The sequence below is a fragment of the Doryrhamphus excisus genome, linkage group LG5, assembly GCF_037039965.1.
Source record: "Doryrhamphus excisus strain RoL-2023G ecotype Guam linkage group LG5, RoL_Dexc_Guam_v1.1, whole genome shotgun sequence".
Lineage (NCBI taxonomy): Eukaryota > Metazoa > Chordata > Actinopteri > Syngnathiformes > Syngnathidae > Doryrhamphus > Doryrhamphus excisus.
Genome location: NC_136361.1, coordinates 11,285,580 through 11,301,869, shown reverse-complemented (window position 1 = coordinate 11,301,869; position 16,290 = coordinate 11,285,580). Strand labels below are relative to the sequence as shown.

Sequence of the window (16,290 nt, the reverse complement as noted above, 5' to 3'; positions counted from 1 at the left end):
ATGATTAATGCAACATTGCAGCGGCCGTCATAAAAAAAACCTCTGGTGTGAATACCTGTGTGGACTGAACACACACACACATGTCGAGAGCTGTGAAGCATTTCATTTTTACAAATCCCGGCGACCTCATGGAACGGCCTGGCACACGGCAGGGTATAAATATGTTAGAAGGTGGACATTTTTAGTGGAGACTGCTCCCAGCACTGTTGCTGCTCAGCTAAATAGTGGAGGAGTGCTGCAATAATGAGAAGGAACTGATCATTTATTAATAATGAACCGCTCGGCTCGCTCTCTCTGCAGCTTTGGATATGCACCATTTGTATCACACTTCTAATAAAGAATACGCACTTACTGAGCACAAGATAATGACATCCAAATTGTAGAAAGATAATTGTGCTCACCTATGACTGACACCTTCATGGAGGTATTCGTTGAACAGTATGTTCACGATTGTGAACTTATTTACATCATTGTAACCACAATTAAAGACATACTGTGTGCACAATGATGAATCAAATGGTACATCTGAGTGTTGTTACTATTGAACAAATGTAGTGCTCTATGGATGTCACAAATGATGATAAAATTACGCAATACAGGAAACATTTCACCTTCATTATATTCGCCTAATTGTGCACACGTTGATAGAAGGTGTCAATGTCCTTAAGCTATCCATGTCCGGGGTATACCCCGCCTCTCACCTCAGGTTTGCTCAGATAGGCAACCCTAATGAGGATTAAGGGGTACTGAAGTTTGTTTTTCAGACAGAAGATTATTACGTCGGGCGGCACGGCGGCTGAGTGGTTAGCGCACAGACCTCACAGCGAGGAGGACCAGGGTTCGATTCCACCCTCGGCCATCTCTGTGTGGAGTTTGCATGTTCTCCCCGTGCATGCGTGGGTTTTCTCCGGGTACTCCGGTTTCCTCCCACATTCCAATTCTTTGATGTGTGTGGTAAAAGGCTGTGTGCTAGCATGAATTCACTTGAGGGTCGCGGGTATGCTGGAGCCTATCCCAGCTGTCTTCGGGCAAAAGGCGGCGTACACCCTGGACTGTTCGCCAGCCAATCACAGGGCACATATAGACAAACAACCATTCACACTCACAATTAGGAGTTGCCAATTAACCTAGCATGTTTTTGGAATGTGGGAGGAAACCGGAGAAAACCTATGCTCAAACAGGCAAATCATACTAAAAAAACATTGATTTTCTCAGTGGATTGTAAACATTTCTGTCATCATTGATAGCTAGGTGTATTTCTTGTGGTTAGTGTGGAGTGAAAAGGAATACACAGCGTGCTGCTGCCCTGCAGTGTGAGACATACATATGAAAAATATGACACTTGATTTTGTTCCCTGGACTTTTTGATTATTGAATGTAAATGGCTACTTTGTTGACTTTTAAGATCGATTTTCACAGCCCAATTTATTAAAGTATATATTCTGTAGTACGGTTGTACTTGCCAAAGTACGTGGGCCGATCACAGCTTCTTTCGTGACTCAATGTTAAAGCAATGGGGACCAAAGGCACTATTTTCTGGTAAATATCTGTTCTAACGTCTTTGATATTTGGGGCAAAAAAGTGAATGAGGTATGAAATTAAAGCTTTAGCTGAATTCATCAAATTATTTAACATCGCTATTTGATGTGTGTGGTGAAAGGCAGCGTGCTAGCATGAATTAAATTGAGGTTGTGCACCGACAAATATGCACGTTAGCATGCAATAACTTACCTTTATGCATTCCCACATGGGATCAGATTTGAGACCCAATTTGAGGTGAAAGAAAAGTGGTAAAAGCAGACTGTAGTAGTATCTGTGCAGCGTGGGAGGAAGTTAGCACATGCACAAAGGTGCGTTCAAGGACCGTTCAAGGAGTCGCTGCTCAACATATAGTTGCAAAAACTATTTGTAACTGAAATGTATATTATTTTAAAATAAATAATGGCCCATATTTCCCAAATTGATATGGATTTTTCATACAATTTGATGCAGTTTTTTTTTTACAAATGTATGTTTTTATAGTGCATGTTTTATCATTGCCCAGTGGTTGGGGAGCCCCGGGTTACTGGATCTCATTCGATTGTGCAGGTGTACCAAATGAAATGGCCAGTGAGTGGATTCCCTACCTGGTTGACATGGTCCAGCTTGGGACAGGGGCGTCCCCCGTTGTAAGGCTTCTCTCTGAGCCATTTCGAGCGCACTTTGACGCCGCTGCCGCAGGACTTGCTGCAGCGAGACCAGTTGGACCACTCGCTGAGCTTACAGTCCGAAGGACAAGGGATGATGCATGCCTCCTCGATGTAACCTGGCAGGGGAAGAAAAAACATTTAATGTCGGAATGAAAGTGTGCTGCTGAATAATCTGACAAAGCAGGGTGTTTCTTTCTGAAGGAACATTAGTGAACTGCTTTGAAATTATTACCTGCAGACCTCCGCCAAGGCCCAGCTATACTAAAACATGCCTGCTATCTTCAGATGCAGAAAGAGGAGGGAGCGACTGTTAAACTCACTGTTGTTTCACTAACCAGTCAAAATATAAATCTAGTGATTTTCATCCCACTGTTGAGCTTTGTTACTAAAAAAGAATTCTCAAAAAATAGACCGCAGCTGTAGTTCAACAGCCCAGCTTTGTTATTTCAATTTATTTCATGAGTGTGAAAGCTCATGACAAAGCCTATGGGGCCCAACGTAGAGGTTTGTTACTCTAACTTTGGTCGCACATGCACACACACACACACACACACACACACACACACTTTAAATGATGTTTTTCAGACTCAAGTGAATATATTGTGCTCAGTCTTCCATTAGGAAAATCAATGAGCTGATGAGGCAAGAAAGTGGAGCGTCTCAATTTCAAGCACTTCCTCTGGGTTAGTTGATGCTTTTTAGGACATGCGGGCTCATTGTCGAGTTGCATTTGATAGTCTACAGGTGAAAACACACCTGACATCATGCCTATTATCATACTTTCAAAAATACCACACGGATTACTCAGGTTTTGAGCATATTTCCTACATTTCAAGGAAATATGATATGTCAACACAGAAGTATGGTGCGGCATGGATTACATAGAACCCAACCAGTGCGAAATCAGTACAACTGTGCCGCTGCTTAAATGATGCCAGAAGTGGTACATGCAAATTAAACAGAATACAATAATCCCTCATTTCCTGTGGTTAATTGCTTCCTCACTGTGATAATGTCTGGCACGTGCTGCTCGTTATCACAGTAAACATCACAGTAACATTACTGACACAGAGTAACCAGGGTAGAATACTACATATCATCACAACGTCTTTGAATGCATCTTCTGAATGCTTTTTTTTTTTTTTTTGGAATGAATATAAATCTATCCATCCATTTTCTACCGCTTTTCCTCACGAGGGAGCCTATCCCAGCTGTCCTCTGGCGTTAGGCGGGGTACACCCTGGACTGGTCGCCAGCCAATCACAGGGCACACACAGGCAAACAACCATTCACACTCACATTCATATCTATGGACAATGGAGTGGCCAATTAACCTAGCATGTTTTTGGAATGTGGGAGGGAATCCACGCATGCAAACTCCACACAGAGATGGCCGAGGGTGGAATTGAACCCTGGTCTCCTAGCTGTAAGGTCTGCGTGCTAACCACTAGTCCGCCGTGCCGCCCTCAATATAAATCCAAAAACCCAAATATATCAACAAAACAAACAAACTAAAAACCAAAAAAACTGTATGGAAACCGAATGATTCAAAAACCGAGGTTTGACTGTATGAAGATGACTTCCTGTCGGGCAAGTAATGATCTTTCCACACACATCTACAGCAGCTGACCTCCTTACACTTGACTGGTCTTGAACATCACATCAGCACTTCGCCAACGTCAAAACCTTGCTGAGCTCACCATCTTGACCCCTGAGTCCCCATTGTGGACCCTGTTCCGTCACACCGAGTCACTCTACATCAGAGTCGCTGGTCATGCAAACGCTGCAGTTGGCGTGCAGTTGAAGCGCTATGAACTGGATAGGTGTGTCGGCAAGGCTCTCGGGAGACTTGTGGCTCCAGGAGAAAAGAGATCAAGTAGCTGCCGCTTGCTTTTAAAACTTGCAATCTTGGCAACCTGCAAGAACCTCCATGAAGCTCCCAGAGGCACATATCCTCAGCTGCTCATACTTCGTTTCCCCTTCAACGTGTTCTTCCTTGGAGAGATCCAGTAGCAAGCTGCGGTCACTGTTCGACTTCTATGGCTTACTTTCAACTTTCAACTAGATAAGATCCTCCAGATAGTTATGTGTCCTTCACCGTGACGCTCTTCGCCATATGCAGAGATTTCATGCACTCCACAGGTGGTGGTCCCTAGAGGTTGTATGCATATATAGTGCCTGATTTATGAATGCTTGACAGCAGCACACCTTTACTCTGCATACTGCAGACACTCTGCAGGGTTGGCGTTAGGAGGAATGAGGAAGAGTCACCACGGGCATGAAGAAAAGGAAAAAAGCAACATGACCAAACTAATGCTCGCAGACAAAAAGACATGTGAGAATACACACAACGAGGAGCACAGAGCCTCACACACACGTAGACTCAGATGTGTTCATAACAATAACACTCAATTGGATGCTTGCCCTCCCTTTAGAGTAGTATAGTTTTACTATCGGCTGAAAACATATATGTATATACTTTACAGTAGTCTGTGTCCAGCTGGCTTTATAGTATAAACACAAACTGTGTTTGTGTTGACTCATTATCAGGAGGTAATAAGTCTATATTGCTATAGAAGCTGACTACTCAAAGGCAGTGATTTTCAACCACTCTGCCGCGGCACACTAGTGTACCTTGAGAAACCGTCAGGTGTGCCGTGAGGAATTATCCAATATCACTTTTTTATAGTTAACATTGATTAATCATCATTTGCAAATATTATGTCAATAGCCATGAATATATGGATCCAAATATTCCAATTTTAATGATTTCATTACTCAAGTGAGAAGCTGATTTACCGTATATTTTCTTTACAGGAAGGTTACCAAGGCAACAAGAGGCGGTAACATCACCAAAACATATGCAAAAGGCGACTACTGAAGACTACCAGCAGCTTTAAAGGGGGCCGTTTTTCGGCCCTTTGTATCGAGTTGTGGACCCTTATAGAGCAGCTACACACGATCCAGATCTTCCAGAATCTGCACCTATTCAGCTGCATTCATTCATTTTTCTAGCGCTTCTCCTCACGAGGGTCGCGGGGATTCTGGAGCCTATCACAGCTGTCTTCGGGCACCCTGGACTGGTCGCCAGCCAATCACAGGGCACATATAGACAAAAAATCATTTGCAAATATTATGTCAATAGCCATGAATATATGGACCCAAATATTCAAATTGCATTTGGTTTATTTGCTCAAATGGAAAGAATTGAACAGGGATGGAATATTCCTTTAACCAATCCGATTGAGGTATCTTGTACCCGCTCAAACGAAAAGTTGTCAGGGTGCCTTCTTCTTCGTGGTGTTTTTCTTCTTCTGTTGTTTATTGGCGGTTGGCAAGCAGCTTTCGTGTGCATTAGCGCTATCTGTGGAACAGAATCTAAACCCTTCTATACGCCATTCACAAGTCCAGTTTTATTAAAAAAGAAAATATATATCTATATAAAACATGTCCCGAGTTTAACGCAGATCGACGTAACACGCAGATCCAGACGTTCTTCACTTTCAAAAATGGAGGCCAGCAATCGGCACTGGACTAAGCAAAGTTTGTTTTTGATTCAAACTAAATTTCAAGACTGGACAGACGAAAAACTGGCAATACGGAGTTATTCCAACAAGTGAAAGAAAAACTTGGGGAAGCCGGTATCACATGATGTTGATGTTTATGTTTTACTGGGCATGCCCTATAGACTATTCTGGTTGATTTTCATGGCGCATGTAGACAAGAGATTGGAATATTCCTTTCCATGGATACCATTGTTTCCCGAAAGGTCATTTGGAAAAAAAAACTTGTCATGTAAAAACGTGGCTACTGTGGAGTGTCTGTGGTGTAAAGACTGGCAGAGCAATGTAATATTGGTCCGTGTGGCAACACCTACCTTGTTCCTCCCATAGACTTATTGATGCACGTGTGAGGTCGTGGTGACATTTTGTAACATTTTTGGTTAGTGGTGTGCCATAAGATTTTTCCAACATAAAAAACGTGCCGTGGCTCAAAAAAGGTTGAAAAACACTGCTCTAAGGTATGGTATATGTTTACTTTCTGTAGTATTGCCCTTAACAATATAGTATACTGTAATAGAAATTCTAACTGAAATGGAAGTTGGTTGGATACAGCAGTGTTGTGTTCACAAGTACAGTTTAGAAGCTCAGTAGTGGCTTTTGCTGATTATGATCCTCATGGTTTATTGAGGCCCTAACAAGAAAAAAAATGAGATAACAGCAGCAAAGAGACCGATTGGCATCTCTGCTGCAGGTATTGTGTCAATGAAGAGGAAAGGTCACGTCTTCTTTTCTGGCATAAAACAGAATAAAATGAGAAAAGGATGAAGTGACAAATGTGATTTTGTTGTTGTGTGCACCTCAGGGAGCATGTCATTGGCATCTGGACTCAGCCATGCTCAAAGAAAAACCCACGGAAATATTCACTTAGGTGTAAAATTCCATACACATGCTCAGATGAACAGATGCAAATCTGAATGCACGACTCACATGCATTCTTATTTTACAGCAATTTTACAACAACCTTCCGAGCAAAGATTCTCCATGCTTGCTTGAAGTATGCCGGATGCGGGATAAGACCTCACAACTTGGACACGACGGATTGCATGGCAGAATAAGGCCACATAAAGTATGCGTCTTTTAGCGTTCAAAGTTGGCATCTGTGTATGTGGACAAACAACAAACACAACTACAATCAACAGGGTAGGTCACAATTTTAGGTACACCTGCACAAAGTAAAGCCATAAAATCCTGGTAATTATTTTGACACAAAAATATTGCAGTTGTGGCCAGTCAGCACTAATTGGGAAGAAATTGTTGAATAAAAAAAATATTAATGGGCGGCACGGCGGTCGAGTGGTTAGCGCGCAGACCTCACAGCTAGGAGACCAGGGTTAAATTCCACCCTCGGCCATCTCTGTGTGGAGTTTGCATGTTCTCCCCGTGCATGCGTGGGTTTTCTCCGGGTACTCCGGTTTCCTCCCACATTCCAAAAACATGCTAGGTTAATTGGCCACTACAAATTGTCATTTCACAGAATGGAGCAGCCAAACAAAGTGTCCTACACGTTGCTGACTCTATCTCTGTGCTTTTTTTGACCGCCAAATAACCCGCCATGGGGCTAAAGAACATTGCAAGTGCCAGCGCTTTGATACAGAAGGTAGACACAGTCTTGAATTCAAGCAAGAAATGATAGCAAAGTATGAAAGTGGCAAACGTATGGCCGTTATACAAGTAAAAGTGCTGTTCAATGTTATACATTTCATTCATCATTTACAGTATATACAGTATATATCTATTTGTCATTGTCTTCTGTATTTTTTTCATTTTTTTTCATTAAATTGGGTTATATTTAGAGATGTATTGATTACCAGGGGGCGGCACGGCGGTCTAGTGGTTAGCGCGCAGACCTCACAGCTAGGAGACCAGGGTTCAATTCCACCCTCGTCCATCTCCGTGTGGAGTTTGCATGTGGGTTTTCTCCGGGAACTCCGGTTTCCTCCCACATTCAAAAACATGCTAGGCTAATTGGCGACTTCAAATTGTCCATAGGTATGAATGTGAGTGTGAATGGTTGTTTGTCTATATGTGCCCTGTGATTGGCTGGCCACCAGTCCAGGGTGTACCCCGCCTCTCACCCGATGACAGCTGGGATAGGCTCCAGCACCCCCGCAACCCTCGTGAGGAAAAAGCGGTAGAAAATGAATGAATGAATGAAAAAATATTTATGATTTCAGTACTCAAGTGAGAAGCTGATTTACCGTATAGTTTTTTACAGGAAGGTTACCAAGGCAACAAGAGGCGGTAACATCACCAAAACATATGCAAAAGGCGACTACTGAAGACTACCAGCAGCTTTAAAGGGGGCCGTTTTTCGGCCCTTTGTATCGAGTTGTGAACCCTTATAGAGCAGCTACACTCGATCCAGATCTTCCAGAATCTGCACCTATTCAGCTGAATTCATTCATTTTTTAGCCCTTCTCCTCACGAGGGTCGTGGGTCTGGAGCCTATCACAGCTGTCTTCGGGCACCCTGGACTGGTGGCCAGCCAATCACAGGGCACATATAGACAAACAACCATTCACACTCACATTCATACCTATGTATGGACAATTTGGAGTCACCAATTAACCTAGCATGTTTTTGGAATGTGGGAGGAAGCCGGAGTACCCGGAGTACGCACACAGGGGGAGAACATGTAAACTCCACTCTTTTTGTGGGCTCCATATAAGGAAAAACACAAGCAAGCTTTCCTTTAAACATGGCAACATACAATGTAGTGGGAGCAGTATGTGTCGGTGGTAAAAGTGGGCGAGTGAAACTAAACAATGAGACAAGGCGATCCAAGAACGATGGTTACGAGATGCCAGAACCAGGCACTCAGACATCACAACTGCTGCAACTGAACTCACCGTGACTGTTGCATCGCGATGTCTCCACCAGCCGGCTGTCCTGGTCATAGCACACCATGGCCTGGTAGCGGTAGCCCTGTCCGCACTCCTTGATGTCCCCCTGGACCTTCAGGCCCAACGTACTCTCAGTTCGGCTGGCCTCGGGCAGGATGCAGTCGGACCAGTTTCCCACCGGCTGGGCATTGTACTTGTCACACGGGCAGTACTGGGTTTCACTTAGGGGGTACATCTGCGTGTTCTTGCACTTGTCTTTCTTCTTGCTCCTCCCTGAGGGGCGGTAGGATGCAGGGACGAGGTGAGTGTTACGGAGCCCTTCGGAAAAAAAAATGTATCAGCATTTTCTCACCGATGAGGGTCCTCTTTCTGGTGCGCACCCCAACGCAGTCGGCCGAACAGGACGAGAATTTGGACCAGTTGGTGAGCTGGCAGTCGTCCTGGCAGGGCAGCTGACAGTGCTGAGTGATGGCTGGCATGGCCCTGGCTGACCTCAAACACTCGCTGACATCAACCTGCGTCCCGTCCAGCTGCCGGCAGGACACAGCTGGAGGGATGAGAAGGCATTGTGATGAATTGTTGTGACATACTAATCAGGTCAGGACTTTACAAAGGAACTGATTGAGGGGGTTTCCGTTCAGGGATGGTGAGCAAACCTAACATGTATTTTCAATTTACCAACTCCTATGAGACAAACTAACTTAAGCATCGTAGACGACTGACCTCCTCAATGAACTACATCTCAAGACAATTTAGAATTTAATGAACCTCATGTATGCGGAACCTCATCAAGTCAAGTTTGTACAATCTGACTTGTAACTTGACAAAACTTGACCTGAGCAATGGCTTGACTTGCTTGATTTTCACCACAATAACTTAAGACTTGATTGAGACTTGAAGGTTCAAGGTCGTTCCAGTTGAAGACAATTTTGTCCTAATGAGCAAAACTGCATGCCATGGTAATACGCACAAAAGAGAAATCTTCATTGTACATGATGTAGATGTTTCTGTAAGCATTAGGGTTGTCCGATAATCGGCCACAGATTATTATCAGCCTGATATCAGCATAAAATGTGGTATTAGGTGATATCGGCATCAGAAGTTCCTTTTAATTAAAGCAGATGAAGCACAAACAAGCTGATCATGTGCCACTCAAAAGTAACTCTTAACTCTTAAGCATACAAAGTACCAACAAATGTCTCATTGAACTTACCAGCTCCATAGAAATTGTGGTGCCTTAAAGTGCTAAAACATCCAAACATGTAACTCATTCGCCGTTTACAACAACAGTTTACCAGCTCCATAGAAATTGTGGCGCCTTAAAGTGCTAAAACATCACACAGCAATGTAATATATAGATAACAACTAACAAAACAATACCAACGAATAATGCAGAATAACCAACATTTATGTGAGCTCCAAACATGTAACTCATTCGCCGTTTACAGCAACAGTTTACCAGCTCCATAGAAATTGTGGTGTCTTAAGGTGCTAAAACATCACACAGCAATGTAATATAGCGATAACAACTAACAAAACACTACCAACGAATAATGCAGAATAACCAACATTTATGTGAGCTCCAAACATGTAACTCATTCGCCGTTTACAGCAACAGTTTACCAGCTCCATAGAAATTGTGATGTCTTAAGGTGCTAAAACATCACACAGCAATGTAATATAGAGATAACAACTAACAATGTCACAGTTCTGTTCCTGCCTTCTCCTGGTCTGCTTTTCCATGTTTTCCAGATGTCCTGGAGCGGGCTGGAGGCGGGAGCACTGGGCACACCTGAAGCCCATCTAATCAACTGCCCATTTAAGGCCGCCGCTTGCAGCGAGAGTCGCTGGTTCCTCGCAATAGAATCCTGCTTTCCGACTGGGGCTTCAGTCTACCCAGCACTCCTTAACCGTCCAGCCAGCCTCCTGTTTTTCTATATAGTAGTTTATGTTAGCTGTGCTCTGTGGCGAGATTTTTGGTTGTCATCGTGTCTTTCCTCGCCGCCACCTTGTGTTGCCCCATGGGCAGTTTTTCCTTGGATTTTGCCAATTAAAGGACTTTAACTGCACTCCTGTTGGCCTTCCTCTGCATCTGGGGCCCAACCCTAGACACCCCGTGACAACCAAAACACTACCAACGAATAATGCAGAATAACCAACAATTCTGTGAGCTCCAAACATGTAACTCATTCGCCGTTTACAACAAGAGTTTACCAGCTCCATAGAAATTGTGGTGCCTTAAAGTGCTAAAACATCCAAACATGTAACTCATTCGCCGTTTACAACAACAGTTTACCAGCTCCATAGAAATTGTGGTGTCTTAAGGTGCTAAACATCACACAGCAATGTAATATATAGATAACAACTAACAAAACACTACCAACGAATAATGCAGAATAACCAACAATTCTGTGAGCTCCAAACATGTAACTCATTCGCCGTTTACAACAAGAGTACAGCAAAGCACACTGGGAAACAAGAAGCGCTGTTGTAAAAGCCAAATACATAGAAGCCACATTGAGCGTTCAGCGCACGTACTGTACGTCAACGTCAGCGCCATATTGAATGTGGCAAAGCTGCGGTGTAAGTGAATGCAAGTAAGGCTGAATCCACCCTTGGCCCTTGTCTTTACCCCTAGGTTTTGCACATTCAAAGGAATCAACTGGTGTCCCAAGTCTCCCTAAACCTTGGGGTAAGGGGTAAGTGCTAGAGGGTATACACGCCTTGAAACCTCGTGTGGTCGGGGACCACACTTAAAATGAAGGGAAAGGTGGAGGTAGGTGGCTTCTTCACCTTGACCCTAGGTTTTAAGGGGAATGACTAAGGGGTAGAATTGGGATTGAGTTTACTTTCACCTTTCTACAAAGAATGCCCATTGTTTAGACATTTACACACAGACTAAGATACTTGGGAAACAGGCACCAAAAAATGTATTTGATCTTCTCAGATGGCCAAGATAAGAACTTTATTGATCCCACACAGTAGTCGTTCCCCCTACATCAGCTGTAGAGCACAGAGTTGTGCCTTTAACTAAAAAAGAAATGATATCTTTCCAAAAAGAACATAAATCAAGGCACAAGAAACAGAAATGTATTCCTATATAAAATATGTAATACAGTACATTAACTTATTCACTCATTTTCAGAGAAGAGAGCTCCATGCTCCCACAGTTTTGGGGCATTTTTTCTGAACTTTCAGGACAGGACTTTCTGAACTTTGAGGTTTAGGACTATATAAACATTGACACTATGTACTTCAGACTCTCTGATGAAGGACTTTCCATCTTTCATCACAATAAAATAGCTTGGTTTCAGCGAAAATGCCTGATTTGGACCAAAAAACAGGGAAAATGAGCTTTTTCTGCAGAGAAGCAAATTCAAGCAGAACAGTGACTGGAGTTCATATCTTTTGTTTTAGTGACACTTCAACCACCAGTTGTTTACTTACATTTACGCAGAGATTTAGGACATAACACAAAAGAATCATCTATTTACAGATGGTTGCATGTGTTTAAACTATTTACAGATGTGTGTATTTATTGGCCAACATTGGCAGACAAGACCATTGTTACTTTCCAACATTGTTACTGATGTTACACATATAGATATCAGAATCGATTGAAATTGAATCGTAAATTAAGAGTTGGATAATATCGGTTATCATAAAAAAAAGCCAATATCGGACATTCATAGTAAATATCAAAGAAAATGTCATGTTAATGAGCTAAAACAATGGGTTCCCAGCTAGGGTTGTCATGACCAACTTTTTTAACTTCCGATCCGATACTGATATTTCAGCCTTGAATATCAGCAAATCCCGATATTTATCCAATACCAGCACAAATTATACCTGCTGTGGAACCTCAGCTAACATCCGCCCTGGTTAACATGTTTTTCAGTTAATGTCAAAAATTTTCAGCCTTGGTTTGTGTGTTTTCTCTAGCATACAATATGGCGCTTTACTACACTGCGTGAGTCTGACTGTGTTCCCAGTGTATTTTTTTTTGTAAATCACAAAACACCCTTCCTTTTGAGTATTCATTAGCTAGCTCAACAAAATGGCAACCGGAAGTCACTTTTTTATATCGCCTGTGTATGATGTAATCAGTGGTTAACACTCACAAATGTCACAACAAAACATGTTTTTATTGTTTCACATGCACACACAAAAAATATGTAAATGCATATAAATTATGAATAAGGGAGAAATTTTAGGCATTTTAGGCAACTTTTAGGCAACTTTTACCTGATTGAAGAAGTGATTGTTCCTAAAGACATGATGTGGCAGCGAGACACCACCAGCACCTTCCTGTTTTTACTCACTTAAAAAAACACAGTAAAAAAAAAAGTAACCTAAAATGTTTTCTTATCATTTCATTCATAAAACTATAATAATGTGATTTCGTTAATGTGTTTGTATGTTTTGATTAGAGTCGATACTTCTGGAACAAATTAACGACACTAACAAGGTTCCACTGTACCTTTTTTTTTTTACTTGTTTTGTAGTGAGGATTGTTATAAAAAGCTTGATCTAGTAATATTACCTAAACAAAAAATATGAATAACAAGGAATAAACAAGAAATAGTCAGCAACAGTAGGAATGTGAAAAACAAATCCATTTACTTCTTTTACGCATGTGGGATTTAGTTTTACGGACAATGTGAGGTTGGAGGTGGTCTGTTATAGCTAATTCATTCATTCATTCATTCATTCATTTTCTACCGCTTTTTCCTTATGAGGGTCGTGGGGTATGCTGGAGCCTATCCCAGCTGTCTTGGGGTGAGAGGCGGGGTACACCCTGGACTGGTTGCCAGCCAATCACAGGGCACATATAGACAAACAACCATTCACACTCACTGTTATAGCTAATGACTTTTTGAAATTTGAGTTTCTCACGCTTTGCGAATGTTTCAAACAGCAGCGAATGCTTCAGGGAGCCGTGGTCTTGCAAAATTTTTTCCCCATGCTGTTTTTTTCTGATGCTGCTTCAAATGTGCAATGAGGTTGGAAGTACCACAGCAAACTTGTGCATGACAAGATTTGCACTTTAACAAAAGATACTTCCACACGGCTGACATCGGTCCAACTCCTTGTTAGCTAGCTAACTTGGTTTTTTTTTTTTTTTGTATCTGAGATTTTAGATGCAGGCAACCCAGAAAAGACTAGCATTTTCAGAACAAACAAACCAGCCAGAACCAAGACCTAAAGTTTTAGTATTAAGTTTTGTTTTTGAGAAACGGCTCCCTGAGAAATCATTCTGTTGGGTCATGTAAGCAGCCGAGATCCGAACCAGCATGTTCTGAGCCCACGCAGAGCTGGCGAGGCCAACAGCGAGGGCGGAGGAGCAGAGGGAGTTTGGAGAGGTTTGGAAGTCCACAAGGTGAGCAGCACCATCTTCAAATGGCACAGCCCTGTGAGAGTCAGGCTGCATACAAGTAGGATAAGCTCTAGCGCCTCAGAGACGCTCACAAGTCCTCCACTCCTCACACCGGCTGCGAGAGGTCGACTTAAAAGTTAATGAAAATAGACGGCTCTCAATTGAAAAGCCCTGAAGTGCCGGGCTTGCGTCATGCCGATGCCTGTGCGTTCAATACAGGCTATGACTCGTAGAGCAGGGATGTTTTGCCGTGTGCTGGGTCGGGTCTTCGTGGGGAGATCGATCTTGTCCCTCTGTGGATGTCTTCTCTCCATTGGTGTGCGAGGTGAGCTTTTAGTAGTTGAAGCAATCTTCTCATAGACACACGCAGTGTTTTGTCTCGCCATAGCAACACGTCCACCCACTGTGGTCGATGTAAATCAGTGATATTCACTGTGCCGCGGCATTGATATGACAAAATTTACGGGGGGGGGGGGGCCAGACTATATATTTTACACGTAACAGTCCACCTGGCATTATTGTATCTGTAAAATTGTCATGCAATCTGCTATTATTATTTATTATTTTATATTTATATTTAAATGTTAAAAAAAAATAAAATATTATAATAATTACAATAAAATTAAAATAATAATTATTATATTTTTATTATGTAAAATATGCAAATATAACAATAATATTATATATAATTAATATAATAATTAGCACTAATATAATAATTATAATAATCATAGTAGTTCTAATAATAATTATAATAATCTAATAATCTAATAATAATAATAATAATAATTATTATTATTATTATGTGCTTGTGTCCCTTTTTTCAGGAACACTTTGTAAACAACAGACCATGTCAAAAAACGAAATTGATAAAACCATCAAAAGGTTGGCTCAGGCCATGATGACAAGTTGTATGTTGAGTTTAAATGAAATACTTTGGAAAGATTGGGCGGGCCGTATTCAAACACTTGGCGGGCCGGATGTGGCCCCCGGGCCGTAGTTTGCCCACCCCTGGTATATGTGGACCCAAATATTCAAATTGCATTTGGTTTATTTGCTCAAACGGAAAGAATTGAACAGGGATGGAATATTCCTTTAACCAATCCGATTGAGGTATCTTGTACCCGCTCAAACGGAAAGTTGTCAGGGTGCCTTCTTCTTCGTGGTGTTTTTCTTCTTCTGTTGTTTATTGGCGGTTGGCAATTTTTGGCAATTTTTGTGTGCAATACCGCCATCTGTGGAACAGAATCTAAACCCTTCTATACTTTATTCACAAGTCCAGTTTTATTAAAAAAGAAAATATATATCTATATAAAACATGTCCTGAGTTTAATTATAAAATATTAGCAAGATTGAATTTGATCTTTTCCTGTTTAAATTGATCCCGGGTGCGTTCTTTCAGCGCATGCTCAGATATGACGTAACACGCAGATCCAGACGTTCTTCACTTTTAAAAATGGAGGCCAGCAATCGGCACTGGACTAAGCAAAGTTTGGTTTTGATTCAAACTAAATTTCAAGACTGGACAGACGAAAAACCGACAATACGGAGTTATTCCAACAAGTGAAAGAAATACTTGGGGAAGTCGGTATCATGTGATGTTGATGTTTACGTTTTACTGGGCATGCCCTATTGACTATTCTGGTTGATTTTCACGGCGCATGTAGACAAGAGATTGGAATATTCCTTTCCATGGATACCATTGTTTCCCGAAAGGTCATTCGGAAAGAGAAAAAGTGGTGATGTAAAAACGTGGCTACTGTGGAGTGTCTGTGGTGTAAAGACTGGCAGAGCAATGTAATATTGGTCCGTGTGGCAACACCTACCTTGTTCCTCCCATAGACTTATTGATGCACGTGTGAGGTCGTGGTGACATTTTGGAACATTTTTGGTTAGTGGTGTGCCACAAGATTTTTACAATGTAAAAAACATGCCGCGGCTCAAAAAAGGTTGAAAAACACTGACGTAAATGGACGTCACGTGCAATGAAAGAACTAAAAAGCTGAAAAAGTCCTACGCGTCCATTTCACGATGAATGGATTCTTCTCACATTAATGAAAGCTGGCAAGGAAGAAGATGAAATATAAGTGCTAATAATGGCTCTCCATAGGAGAGGCAGGGTAATGAAATTGATCATTCGGCGTGACCCTGAAATTGGATTTTTATGAAAGCCACCCAAGACCACGTGGCGCAACCGCAACCTCCCCCCCACCCCTCATTCAGCCCATCCTGTTTGCACTTCCTGACTCTGCAGCAGGCCTGAGCTGTGCTGTATCACCTCTCAAATACGTATCTAGCAGACTCGTTGAATTAAAAAT

General features: G+C 42.0%; 1 protein-coding gene across 9 annotated transcripts in view; it reads right to left on the bottom strand.

Moving 5' to 3' along the window:
* Window positions 1–16,290, bottom strand: part of thsd7ab (thrombospondin, type I, domain containing 7Ab) — a 180,264-nt gene that overhangs the window by 40,484 nt on the left and 123,490 nt on the right. For all 9 annotated transcript variants that reach the window (XM_058052748.2, XM_078790683.1, XM_078790684.1 and 6 more), the window contains 3 exons: window positions 8,948–9,142; window positions 8,602–8,868; window positions 2,126–2,305 (listed from right to left, as the gene is read on the bottom strand). In XM_058052748.2, the coding sequence (XP_057908731.2) occupies window positions 2,126–2,305; window positions 8,602–8,868; window positions 8,948–9,142 (642 nt within the window). The remainder of the gene's footprint in view (window positions 1–2,125; window positions 2,306–8,601; window positions 8,869–8,947; window positions 9,143–16,290) is intronic.